At 46.1% G+C, this 12,874-nt stretch overlaps 1 protein-coding gene across 1 annotated transcript in view; it reads left to right on the forward strand.

Annotated features, from left to right (window-relative positions):
- LOC128660624 (epidermal growth factor receptor) overlaps positions 1-12,874 on the forward strand; it is a 411,537-nt gene that overhangs the window by 32,544 nt on the left and 366,119 nt on the right. Inside the window, exon 2 of the mRNA XM_053714555.1 lies at positions 1,361-1,515. Within this exon, the coding sequence (XP_053570530.1) occupies positions 1,361-1,515 (155 nt within the window). The remainder of the gene's footprint in view (positions 1-1,360; positions 1,516-12,874) is intronic.

Consider the following 12,874-nt stretch of genomic DNA (forward strand, 5'->3'; position numbering starts at 1 on the left):
GCATGTCTTGTTGTTATAATTTGTCAGGGTAATCATGCAGGCCGTATAGACCTCCCCCCGATAGGGGGAGTTACAGGGATTAAAGTGCTAAGAATAGTACTACTTAACACAACCTAGTTACCATGGGTCCCAGACTGCATGTTTTATTATTATACTTTGTCAGGGTAATAATATATCTATCAAATCAATCTATTTATCTTCTGTCGATTCTATCTAATTATCAATCTATGTATATCTATCTATCAAATCTATCTCGTGGCCGGACTGATTTGAGACAGCCACTTGTGTTTCGGCCAAATTTGAAGTAGGAGGACAGACCAATCATCTTCTTCCATCTCCCTGTTCCAAAAATGCAGGCCATATAGACCTCCCCCGATAGGGGGAGTAACAGGTAGTAAACTGCTAAGAATAATACTACTTAACACACCACGGGTCCCAGACCGCATGTCTTATTGTTATACTCTGTCAGGGAAATCATATATCTATTTATCTATCAAATCTATCTAACTATCAATCGTATCTATCAAATATAAATTGCATCTATTGATCTATGTAATTCGTATCTATCAAATGTATATTGCATCTTTTGATCTATGTAATTCGTATCTATCAAATGTATATTGCATCGATTGATCTATGTAATTCGCATCTATCATCAAATGTATATTGCATCTATTGATCTATGTAATTTGTATCTATCATATGTATATTGCATCTATTGATCTATGTAATGTATGTATCTAACTATCAAATCTATCTAACTCGTGGTTGTGCAAATGGACTGTTTGCAGTTGTTTGCGGTGCGTTACATGGGGAGTTTGGTCTGTCACTGAGAAGCGGGTGTAACCCTTACACTACCTTATAGATACAACATCATACCTGATGTTTTAAAACACGTTATTCAAAAAAAATTTAGGAATGTTAGGTGATTAAGGCCCTTTATTGCTTAAAACCAGACTCTGCATCAACTATGTAATTTTCCGTGGGAGTTTTGCCATGGATCCCCCTCCGGCATGCCACAGTCCAGGTGTTAGTCCCCTTGAAACAACTTTTCCCATCACTATTGTGGCAAGAAAGAGTCCTTGTGGGTTTTAAATTTCGCCTACCTATTGAAGTCAATGACGGTTCGCCAGTTCGCGAACTGTCTCGGAAGTTCGAGTCTGCCGTTCACGAACCAAAATTTTAAGGTTCGCGACATCACTACTTGCAACTTGTTAAAGTGACGAGGGGTGGATATAAATATTTATGAATTGCGCAATTAGAATTCAGGCCAATGAATCAATTTACATCTAATGTTATGAATATAACAGTCTCCTGTACATTGATTGGCAATTAAATTACATTTTTTTTTCTCTTATAGCCTGCTATGGTACAAACAACAACCAATTCAATCAGCTGGGATCAGTAGACGAACACCACAGCATACATCAACGCTGGTACAATAATTGTGAAGTTGTACATGGAAATTTGGAGATAGCCAATCTACAACCAAATCACAGCACAGATTTTTTAAAGGTTGTGTAATGAAATTAGACCTGTTTTGTGCAGTTAGGTGCAATATTTATACCCAACAATTATACTTCCCCATATTGACATTTAGAAATATCTGGACTTGCAAAGTCTGTGTAGCCTGGGATGGACTCATTGTGGAGGATGGGCAGAGTCAGAAAGGTCTTATCTCATCATTAATTTGGAAAATGACAGAGCTCCTAGTGGAAATCCCAGAAAATAGAGAGAGGGGAGAAAGAGAGCAGAACAGTTGGGAGCTCAGCATAACTATTATGAAGTTAATGAGAATGTATTGTGTGTTCATGTTAATTATTATAATTACCTGACATAGCAAATATTTAAACAAACAATACATTTTTTCTAAAATTATTACTCAATGTTGCAACTATTTATATAACTGATATGTATAGGTAGATTACGAGTGGCGTATTTAAGGTGTGTTGGGTTAGCATGACTTCAGAGTTCTGGTCAACCGTTACACGAGACAAAAAAGTTGCACAAAACACATCAAACTCATATTTAAAAGTACAGTTACACTTATAATAACACTATCTAATAAGCAATATTTTAAAAAATGCAATAAAAGGGTTTAACATAGAGATACATAAATATAGATTTCTAAATATGTATATGTATAATGTTTATATCTGTGTACATATGTAGTTATGTGTGTATATGTGTATATATGTATATATTATATATACAGTATATGTATGCATTGGATATATATATATATAAGTACATTTCAGTCAAGTAGCTGAAAACATGTAAAAGCATTTTTGCGTAATGTTCATCCTATATAATAAAAGGCCAAGTGTGTTTGTCCGAAGCTGTCATGCACAGTAGAGACTGTGCACAAGGACAAACACACCTGGCCTTAATCCAACTGACCTCACCTGGCATCTGGCGTGGAGTGGGCATGTCCGGGGGTGATGTGGATGGGGCCCGGCGTGACGCGGCAGGGGCCGGATGTGACGTGGGCAGGGCATGATGGGGGCTGGACGGGCATGGCCAGGCATAGCGTGGGTGGGGCTGGATGTGACGTGGGCGGGGCCTGATGCCGTGGCCAACTGGCCCTGAGAGACAGAGAGCTCTAAAGAGGGGGTATAGAGAGAGCAGAAGAGGGGGGATAAAGAAAGGGGGGAGAGCAAAAGAGGGGGCATAGAGAGAGTAAAAGAGAGAGAGCAAAAGAGAGGGGGAGAGAGAGCAAAAGAGAGGGGGGAAGAGAGAGAGCAAAAGAGAGAGGGGGGAGAGAGACAGAAAAAGAGAGAAGGGAGAGAGAGAGCAGAAGAGGGGGAGAGAGAGAGAGAGCAAAAGAGGGGGGGAGAGAGAAAAAGAGAGGGGGAAGAGATAGAGCAAAAGAGAGGAAGAGAGACAGCAAAAGAGAGATGAGAGAAAGAGAGCAGAAGAGGGGGGGAGAGAGAGAGAGAGCAAAAGAGGGGGAGAGAGAGAGAGCAAAAGAGAGGCGGGAGAGGGCAAAACAGAGGGGGGATAGAGAGCAAAAGAAAGGGGAGAGAGTAAAAGAGAGAGGGGAGAGAGAGCATGCAAAAGAGAGGGGGAGAGAGAGCAAAAGAGATGGAGAGATACAGCAAAAGAGAGGAGGAGAGACAGCAAAAGAGAGGGGGGAGAGAGCAAAAGAGAGGGAGAGATACAGCAAAAGAAAGAGGGGAGAGCGAGAGCAAAATAGAGGGGAGAGAGAGAACAAAAGAAAGGGGAGAGAGTAAAAGAGAGAGGGGAGAGAGAAAGCAAAATAGAGGGGGAGAGAGCACAAAACAGAGGGGAGAGAGAGCATAAAAGAGAGGGGGAGAGAGAGCAAAAGAGAGGGAGAGAGACAGCAAAAGAGAGGGAGAGAGCAAAAGAGAGGGAGAGAGAGAGTAAAAGAGAGAGGGGAAAGAGAGCAAAATAGAGGGGAGAGAGAGAGCAAAAGAGAGGGGAGAGAGAGAAAGCAAAAGAGAGGGGGGAGAGAAAGAGCAAAAGAGGGGGGATAGAGAGAGCAAAAGAGAGGGGGAGAGAGAGCAAAAGAAAGGGGAGAGAGTAAAAGAGATGGAGAGAGACAGCAAAAGAGAGGGGGCAGAGAGCAAAAGAGAGGGAGAGATACAGCAAAAGAGAGAGGGAAGAGAGAGAGAGCAAAAGAGAGGGGGGAGAGAGAGCAAAAGGAAGGGGATAGAGTAAAAGAGAAAGGGGAGAGAAAGAGAGAGCAAAAGGGAGGGGGTGATAGAGAGCACAGAAGAGAGGGGGAGAGAGAGCACTAAAGAGAGGGGTAGAGAGAGCAAAAGAGAGGGAGAGAGACAGCAAAAGAGAGGGAGAGAGCAAAATGGAGGGAGAGAGAAAAAGAGAGAGGGGAGAGAGCAAAAGAGAGTGGAGAGAGAGCAAAAGAGAGGGGAGAGAGAGCAAAAGCGAGTGGAGAGAGAGAGAAAAAAAGAGAGAGACAGCGAAACAAGGGGAGAGAGAGCAAAAGAGAGGGGAGAGAGAGAGCAAAAGAGAGTGGAGAGAGAAAAAGGGAGAGAGGGAGAGAAAAAGAGAGGGGAGAGAGCAAAAAGAGTGGAGAGAGAGAGAAAGAGAGAGAGAGAGAGGGAAAGCAAAAGAGAGGAGGGAGAGAGAGAGCAAAATAGAGGGGGAGGAGAGAGCAAAAGAAAGGGAGAGAGACAGCAAAAGAGAGAGGGAGCAAAAGAGAGGGGGTGAGAGAGCAAAAGAAAGGGGAGAGATTAAAATAGAGAGGGGAGAGAGAGCAAAAGAGAGGAGGAGATAGAGAGTGCAAAAGAGAGGGGGAGAGAGCACTAAAGAGAGGAGGAGAGAGAGCAAAAGAGAGGGAGAGAGACAGCAAAAGAGAGGGAGAGAGAGAACAAAATGGAGGGAGAGTGAGCAAAAGAGAGAGGGGAGAGAAAACAAAAGAGAGGGGAGAGAGAGCATAATAGAGTGGAGAGAGAGAGAGAGCAAAAGAGAGTGGAGAGAGAGAGAAAAAAGAGGGAGGGATAACAAAAGAGAAGGGGGAGAGAGAGAGCAAAAGAGAGGGGGGGAGAGAGAGAGCAAAAGAGAGGGAGAGAGACAGCAAAAGAGGGGGAGAGAGAGCAAAAGAGGGGGAGAGAGAGCAAAAGAGAGTGGAGAGAGAGAGAGAGAGAGAAAAGGAGAGTGAGGGAGAGAAAAAGAGAGGGGAGAGAGAGCAAAAGAGATGGGGAGGAGAGAGCAAAAGTGAGGGAGAGAGACAGCAAAAGAGGGGAAGAGAGAGCAAAATAGAGGGGGGAGAGAGAGAGCAAAATAGAGGGGGAGAGAAAGAGCAAAATAGAGGGGGAGAGAGAGAGCAAAAGAGAGGGGGAAGAAAGAGAGCAAAAGAGAGGGGGGAAAGAGAGAGCAAAAGAGAGGGGAGAGAGAGAGCAAAAGAGAGGGGAGAAATAGAGAGCAAAAGAGAGGGGAGATAGAGAGAGCAAAAGAAGGGGAGAAAGAGAGAGCAAAAAAGAGGGAGGATAGAGAGAGAGCAAGGTGTGGCACCGCTGTACTGCAAAAAATGGCCCGTGTACACAGGCTTTAGGACTAGTATTTAATAAAATGTTTGAAGGGACATTAAACACATACGCCTAGATTTAGAGTTTGGCTCCTAACGCTGGTTTTGGGCTACCGCTGGTATTTAGAGTCAGTCAGGAAAGGGTCTAACGCTCACTTTGCAGCCGCGACTTTTCCATACCGCAGATCCCCCTATGCCATTTGCGTATCCTATCTTTTCAATGGGATCTTTCTAATGCTGGTATTTAGAGTCTTGGCTGAAGCAAAAAGCCAGGAGTTAAGAGCTTTCTGGGCTAACGCCGGTTTATAAAGCTCTTAACTACTGTGCTCTAAAGTACACTAACACCCATAAACTACCTATGTACCCCTAAACCGAGGTCCCCCCACATCGCTGCCACTCTATTAAATATGCATTGCATATATATATATATATATATATAAGTACATTTCAGTCAAGTAGCTGAAAACATGTAAAAGCATTTTTGCGTAATGTTCATCCTATATAATAAAAGGCCAAGTGTGTTTGTCCGAAGCTGTCATGCACAGTAGAGACTGTGCACAAGGACAAACACACCTGGCCTTAATCCAACTGACCTCACCTGGCATCTGGCGTGGAGTGGGCATGTCCGGGGGTGATGTGGATGGGGCCTGGCGTGACGCGGCAGGGGCCGGATGTGACGCGGGCAGGGCCGGGCATGACGGGGGCTGGACGGGCATGGCCAGGCATAGCGTGGGTGGGGCTGGACGTGACGTGGGCGGGGCCTGATGCCGTGGCCGACTGGCCCTGAAAGACAGAGAGCTCTAAAGAGGGGTATAGAGAGAGCAGAAGAGGGGGGGATAAAGAAAGGGGGGAGAGCAAAAGAGGGGGCATAGAGAGAGTAAAAGAGAGAGAGAAAAAGAGAGGGGGAGAGAGAGCAAAAGAGAGGGGGGAAGAGAGAGAGCAAAAGAGAGAGGGGGCGAGAGACAGAAAAAGAGAGAGGGGAGAGATAGAGCAGAAGAGGGGGAGAGAGAGAGAGAGCAAAAGAGGGGGGGAGAGAGAAAAAGAGAGGGGGAAGAGATAGAGAAAAAGAGAGGAAGAGAGACAGCAAAAGAGAGATGGGAGAAAGAGAGCAGAAGAGGGGGAGAGAGAGAGAGAGCAAAAGAGGGGGAGAGAGAGAGCAAAAGAGAGACGGAAGAGGGCAAAACAGAGGGGGGATAGAGAGCAAAAGAAAGGGGAGAGAGTAAAAGAGAGAGGGGAGAGAGAGCATGCAAAATAGAGGGGGAGAGAGAGCAAAAGAGATGGAGAGATACAGCAAAAGAGAGGAGGAGAGACAGAAAAAGAGAGGGGGGAGAGAGCAAAAGAGAGGGAGAGATACAGCAAAAGAAAGAGGGGAGAGCGAGAGCAAAATAGAGGGGAGAGAGAGAACAAAAGAAAGGGGAGAGAGTAAAAGAGAGAGGGGAGAGAGAAAGCAAAAGAGAGGGGGAGAGAGCACAAAAGAGAGGGGAGAGAGAGCGTAAAAGAGAGGGGGAGAGAGAGCAAAAGAGAGGGAGAGAGACAGCAAAAGAGAGGGAGAGAGCAAAAGAGAGGGAGAGAGAGAGCAAAAGAGAGAGGGGAAAGAGAGCAAAATAGAGGGGAGAGAGAGAGCAAAAGAGAGGGGAGAGAGAGAAAGCAAAAGAGAGGGGGGAGAGAGAGAGCAAAAGAGGGGGGATAGAGAGAGCAAAAGAGAGGGGGAGAGAGAGCAAAAGAAAGGGGAGAGAGTAAACGAGATGGAGAGAGACAGCAAAAGAGAGGGGGCAGAGAGCAAAAGAGAGGGAGAGATACAGCAAAAGAGAGAGGGGGTGATAGAGAGCGCAGAACAGAGGGGGAGAGAGAGCACTAAAGAGAGGGGTAGAGAGAGCAAAAGAGAGGGAGAGAGACAGCAAAAGAGATGGAGAGAGCAAAATGGAGGGAGAGAGAAAAAGAGAGAGGGGAGAGAGCAAAAGAGAGTGGAGAGAGAGCAAAAGAGAGGGGAGAGAGAGAGAGCAAAAGCGAGTGGAGAGAGAGAGAAAAAAAGAGAGAGACAGTGAAACAAGGGGAGAGAGAGCAAAAGAGAGGGGAGAGAGAGAGCAAAAGAGAGTGGAGAGAGAGAGAGAAAAAGGGAGAGAGGGAGAGAAAAAGAGAGGGGAGAGAGCAAAAAGAGTGGAGAGAGAGAGAAAGAGAGAGAGAGAGAGAGGGAGAGCAAAAGAGAGGAGGGAGAGAGAGAGCAAAATAGAGGGGGAGGAGAGAGCAAAAGAAAGGGAGAGAGACAGCAAAAGAGAGAGGGAGCAAAAGAGAGGGGATGAGAGAGCAAAAGAAAGGGGAGAAATTAAAATAGAGAGGGGAGAGAGAGAGCAAAAGAGAGGGGGAGATAGAGAGTGCAAAAGAGAGGGGGAGAGAGCACTAAAGAGAGGAGGAGAGAGAGCAAAAGAGAGGGAGAGAGACAGCAAAAGAGAGGGAGAGAGAGAGCAAAATGGAGGGAGAGAGAGAGAGCAAAAGAGAGAGGGGAGAGAAAACAAAAGAGAGGGGAGAGAGAGCAAAATAGAGTGGAGAGAGAGAGAGCAAAAGAGAGTGGAGAGAGAGAGAAAAAAGAGAGAGGGATAACAAAAGAGAAGGGGGAGAGAGAGAGCAAAAGAGAGGGGGGGAGAGAGAGAGCAAAAGAGAGGGAGAGAGAGAGCAAAAGAGGGGCAGAGAGAGCAAAAGAGAGTGGAGAGAGAGAGAGAAAAGGAGAGTGAGGGAGAGCAAAAGAGAGGGGAGAGAGAGCAAAAGAGATGGGGGAGGAGAGAGCAAAAGTGAGGGAGAGAGACAGCAAAAGAGGGGAAGAGAGAGCAAAATAGAGGAGGGAGAGAGAGAGCAAAATAGAGGGGGAGAGAGAGAGCAAAATAGAGGGGGAGAGAGAGAGCAAAAGAGAGGGGGAAGAAAGAGAGCAAAAGAGAGGGGGGAAAGAGAGAGCAAAAGAGAGGGGAGAGAGAGAGCAAAAGAGAGGGTAGAAATAGAGAGCAAAAGAGAGGGGAGATAGAGAGAGCAAAAGAAGGGGAGATAGAGAGAGCAAAAGAAGGGGAGAAAGAGAGAGCAAAAAAGAGGGAGGATAGAGAGAGAGCAAGGTGTGGGACCGCTGTACTGCAAAAAATGGCCCGTGTACACAGGCTTTAGGACTAGTATTTAATAAAATGTTTGAAGGGACATTAAACACATACGCCTAGATTTAGAGTTTGGCGTTAGCCGTCAAAACCAGCGTTAGAGGCTCCTAACGCTGGTTTTGGGCTACCGCTGGTATTTAGAGTCAGTCAGGAAAGGGTCTAACGCTCACTTTGCAGCCGCGACTTTTCCATATCGCAGATCCCCCTATGCCATTTGCGTATCCTATCTTTTCAATGGGATCTTTCTAATGCCGGTATTTAGAGTCTTGGCTGAAGTGAGCGTTAGAAATCTAACGACAAAACTCCAGCCGCAGCAAAAAGCCAGGAGTTAAGAGCTTTCTGGGCTAACGCCGGTTTATAAAGCTCTTAACTACTGTGCTCTAAAGTACACTTACACCCATAAACTACCTATGTACCCCTAAACCGAGGTCCCTCCACATCGCCGCCACTCTATTAAATATGCATTGCATATATATATATATATATATATATATATATATATATATATATATATATATATATATATATATAAGTACATTTCAGTCAAGTAGCTGAAAACATGTAAAAGCATTTTTGCGTAATGTTCATCCTATATAATAAAAGGCCAAGTGTGTTTGTCCGAAGCTGTCATGCACAGTAGAGACTGTGCACAAGGACAAACACACCTGGCCTTAATCCAACTGACCTCACCTGGCATCTGGCGTGGAGTGGGCATGTCCGAGGGTGATGTGGATGGGGCCGGGCGTGACGCGGCAGGGGCCGGATGTGACGCGGGCAGGGCCGGGCATGACGGGGGCTGGACGGGCATGGCCAGGCATAGCGTGGGTGGGGCTGGACGTGACGTGGGCGGGGCCTGATGCCGTGGCCGACTGGCCCTGAGAGACAGAGAGCTCTAATGAGGGGGTATAAAGAGAGCAGAAGAGGGGGGATAAAGAAAGGGGGGAGAGCAAAAGAGGGGGCATAGAGAGAGTAAAAGAGAGAGAGCAAAAGAGAGGGAGAGAGAGAGCAAAAGAGAGGGGGGAAGAGAGAGAGAGCAAAAGAGAGAGGGGGGAGAGAGACAGAAAAAGAGAGAGGGGAGAGATAGAGCAGAAGAGGGGGAGAGAGAGAGAGAGCAAAAGAGGGGGGGAGAGAAAAAGAGAGGGGGAAGAGATAGAGCAAAAGAGAGGAAGAGAGACAGCAAAAGAGAGATGGGAGAAAGAGAGCAGAAGAGGGGGAGAGAGAGAGAGAGAGCAAAAGAGGGGGAGAGAGAGAGAGCAAAAGAGAGGCAGGAGAGGGCAAAACAGAGGGGGGATAGAGAGCAATAGAAAGGGGAGAGAGTAAAAGAGAGAGGGGAGAGAGAGCATGCAAAAGAGAGGGGGAGAAAGAGCAAAAGAGATGGAGAGATACAGCAAAAGAGAGGAGGAGAGACAGCAAAAGAGAGGGGGGAGAGAGCAAAAGAGAGGGAGAGATACAGCAAAAGAAAGAGGGGAGAGAGAGAACAAAAGAAAGGGGAGAGAGTAAAAGAGAGAGGGGAGAGAGAAAGCAAAAGAGAGGGGGAGAGAGCACAAAAGAGAGGGGAGAGAGAGCGTAAAAGAGAGGGGGAGAGAGAGCAAAAGAGAGGGAGAGAGACAGCAAAAGAGAGGGAGAGAGCAAAAGAGAGGGAGAGAGAGCAAAAGAGAGAGGGGAAAGAGAGCAAAATAGAGGGGAGAGAGAGAGCAAAAGAGAGGGGAGAGAGAGAAAGCAAAAGAGAGGGGAGAGAGAGAGAGAGCAAAAGAGGGGGGATAGAGAGAGCAAAAGAGAGGGGGAGAGAGAGCAAAAGAAAGGGGAGAGAGTAAAAGAGATGGAGAGAGACAGCAAAAGAGATGGGGCCGAGAGCAAAAGAGAGGGAGAGATACAGCAAAAGAGAGAGGGAAGAGAGAGAGAGCAAAAGAGAGGGGGGAGAGAGAGCAAAAGGAAGGGGATAGAGTAAAAGAGAAAGGGGAGAGAGAGAGCAAAAGGGAGTGGGTGATAGAGAGCGCAGAAGAGAAGGGGAGAGAGAGCACTAAAGAGAGGGGTAGAGAGAGCAAAAGAGAGGGAGAGAGACAGCAAAAGAGAGGGAGAGAGCAAAATGGAGGGAGAGAGAAAAAGAGAGAGGGGAGAGAGCAAAAGAGAGTGGAGAGAGAGCAAAAGAGAGGGGAGAGAGAGAGAGCAAAAGCGAGTGGAGAGAGAGAGAGAAAAAAAGAGAGAGACAGCGAAACAAGGGGAGAGAGAGCAAAAGAGAGTGGAGAGAGAGAGAGAAAAAGGGAGAGAGGGAGAGAAAAAGAGAGGGGAGAGAGCAAAAAGAGTGGAGAGAGAGAAAGAGAGAGAGAGGGAGAGCAAAAGAGAGGAGGGAGAGAGAGAGCAAAATAGAGGGGGAGGAGAGAGCAAAAGAAAGGGAGAGAGACAGCAAAAGAGAGAGGGAGCAAAAGAGAGGGGGTGAGAGAGCAAAAGAAAGGGGAGAGATTAAAATAGAGAGGGGAGAGAGAGAGCAAAAGAGAGGGGGAGATAGAGAGTGCAAAAGAGAGGGGGAGAGAGCACTAAAGAGAGGAGGAGAGAGAGCAAAAGAGAGGGAGAGAGACAGTAAAAGAGAGGGAGAGAGAGAGCAAAATGGAGGGAGAGAGAGCAAAAGAGAGAGGGGAGAGAAAAGAAAAGAGAGGGGAGAGAGAGCAAAATAGAGTGGAGAGAGAGAGAGAGCAAAAGATAGTGGAGAGAGAGAGAAAAAAGAGAGAGGGATAACAAAAGAGAAGGGGGAGAGAGAGAGCAAAAGAGAGGGGGGGAGAGAGAGAGCAAAAGAGAGGGAGAGAGAGAGCAAAAGAGGGGGAGAGAGAGCAAAAGAGGGGGAGAGAGAGCAAAAGAGAGTGGAGAGAGAGAGAGAAAAAGAGAGTGAGGGAGAGCAAAAGAGAGGGGAGAGAGAGCAAAAGAGATGGGGGAGGAGAGAGTAAAAGTGAGGGAGAGAGACAGCAAAAGAGGGGAAGAGAGAGCAAAAGAGAGGGGGGAGAGAGAGAGCAAAATAGAGGGGGAGAGAGAGAGCAAAATAGAGGGGGAGAGAGAGAGCAAAAGAGAGGGGGAAGAAAGAGAGCAAAAGAGAGGGGGGAAAGAGAGAGCAAAAGAGAGGGGAGAGAGAGAGCAAAAGAGAGGGGAGAAATAGAGAGCAAAAGAGAGGGGAGATAGAGAGAGCAAAAGAAGGGGAAATAGAGAGAGCAAAAGAAGGGGAGAAAGAGAGAGCAAAAAAGAGGGAGGATAGAGAGAGAGCAAGGTGTGGGACCGCTGTACTGCAAAAAATGGCCCGTGTACACAGGCTTTAGGACTAGTATTTAATAATATGTTTGAAGGGACATTAAACACAAACGCCTAGATTTAGAGTTTGGCGTTAGCCGTCAAAACCAGCGTTAGAGGCTCCTAACGCTGGTTTTGGGCTACCGCTGGTATTTAGAGTCAGTCAGGAAAGGGTCTAACGCTCACTTTGCAGCCGCGACTTTTCCATACCGCAGAACCCCTATGCCATTTGCGTATCCTATCTTTTCAATGGGATCTTTCTAATGCCGGTATTTAGAGTCTTGGCTGAAGTGAGCGTTAGAAATCTAACCACACAACTCCAGCCGCAGCAAAAAGCCAGGAGTTAAGAGCTTTCTGGGCTAACGCCGGTTTATAAAGCTCTTAACTACTGTGCTCTAAAGTTCACTAACACCCATAAACTACCTATGTACCCCTAAACCGAGGTCCCCCCACATCGCCGCCACTCTATTAAATTTTTTTAACCCCTAATCTGCCGACCGCACACCGCCGCCACCTACATTATCCCTATGTACCCCTAATCTGCTGCCCCTAACACCGCCGACCCCTATATTATATTTATTAACCCCTAATCTGCAGCACCCAATGTCCCCGCCACCTACCTACATTTATTAACCCCTAATCTGCCGACCGGACCTCACCGCTACTCTAATAAATGTATTAATCCCTAAAGCTAAGTCTAACCCTAACACCCCCCTAAGTTAATTATAATTTAAATATAATTTAAATCTAACGAAATAAATTAACTCTTATTAAATAAATTATTCCTATTTAAAGCTAAATACTTACCTGTAAAATAAACCGTAATATAGCTACAAAATAACTAATAATTACATTGTAGCTATTTTAGCATTAATATTTATTTTACAGGCAACTTTGTATTTATTTTAACCAGGTACAATAGCTATTAAATAGTTAAGAACTATTTAATAGCTACCTAGTTAAAATAATTACAAAATTACCTGTAAAATAAATCCTAACCTAAGTTACAATTAAACCTAATACTACACTATCAATAAATTAATTAAATAAAATACCTACAATTATCTACAATTGAACCTAACACTACGCTATCAATAAATTAAATAAACCTAACACTAAGCCCCTGAAGATCTTCCTACCTTATCTTCACCACGCCGGGTATCACCGATCCGTCCAGGCTCCGATGTCTTGATCCAAGCCCAAGCAGGGGCTGAAGACGTCCATCCTCCGGCTGAAGTCTTGATCCAAGCCCAAGCGGGGGCTGAAGACATCCATCCTCCGGCTGAAGTCTTGATCCAAGCCCAAGCGGGGGCTGAAGACGTCCAACCTCCGGCTGAAGTCTTGATCCAAGCGGCGGCTGAAGAAGTCCATCATCGGGCAGAAGTCTTCATCCTATCTGGGCAGAAGAGGAGATCCAGACCGGTAGACATCTTCATCCAAGCGTCATCTTCTATCTTCT

The sequence above is a fragment of the Bombina bombina genome, chromosome 5 (genome assembly GCF_027579735.1).
Source record: "Bombina bombina isolate aBomBom1 chromosome 5, aBomBom1.pri, whole genome shotgun sequence".
Lineage (NCBI taxonomy): Eukaryota > Metazoa > Chordata > Amphibia > Anura > Bombinatoridae > Bombina > Bombina bombina.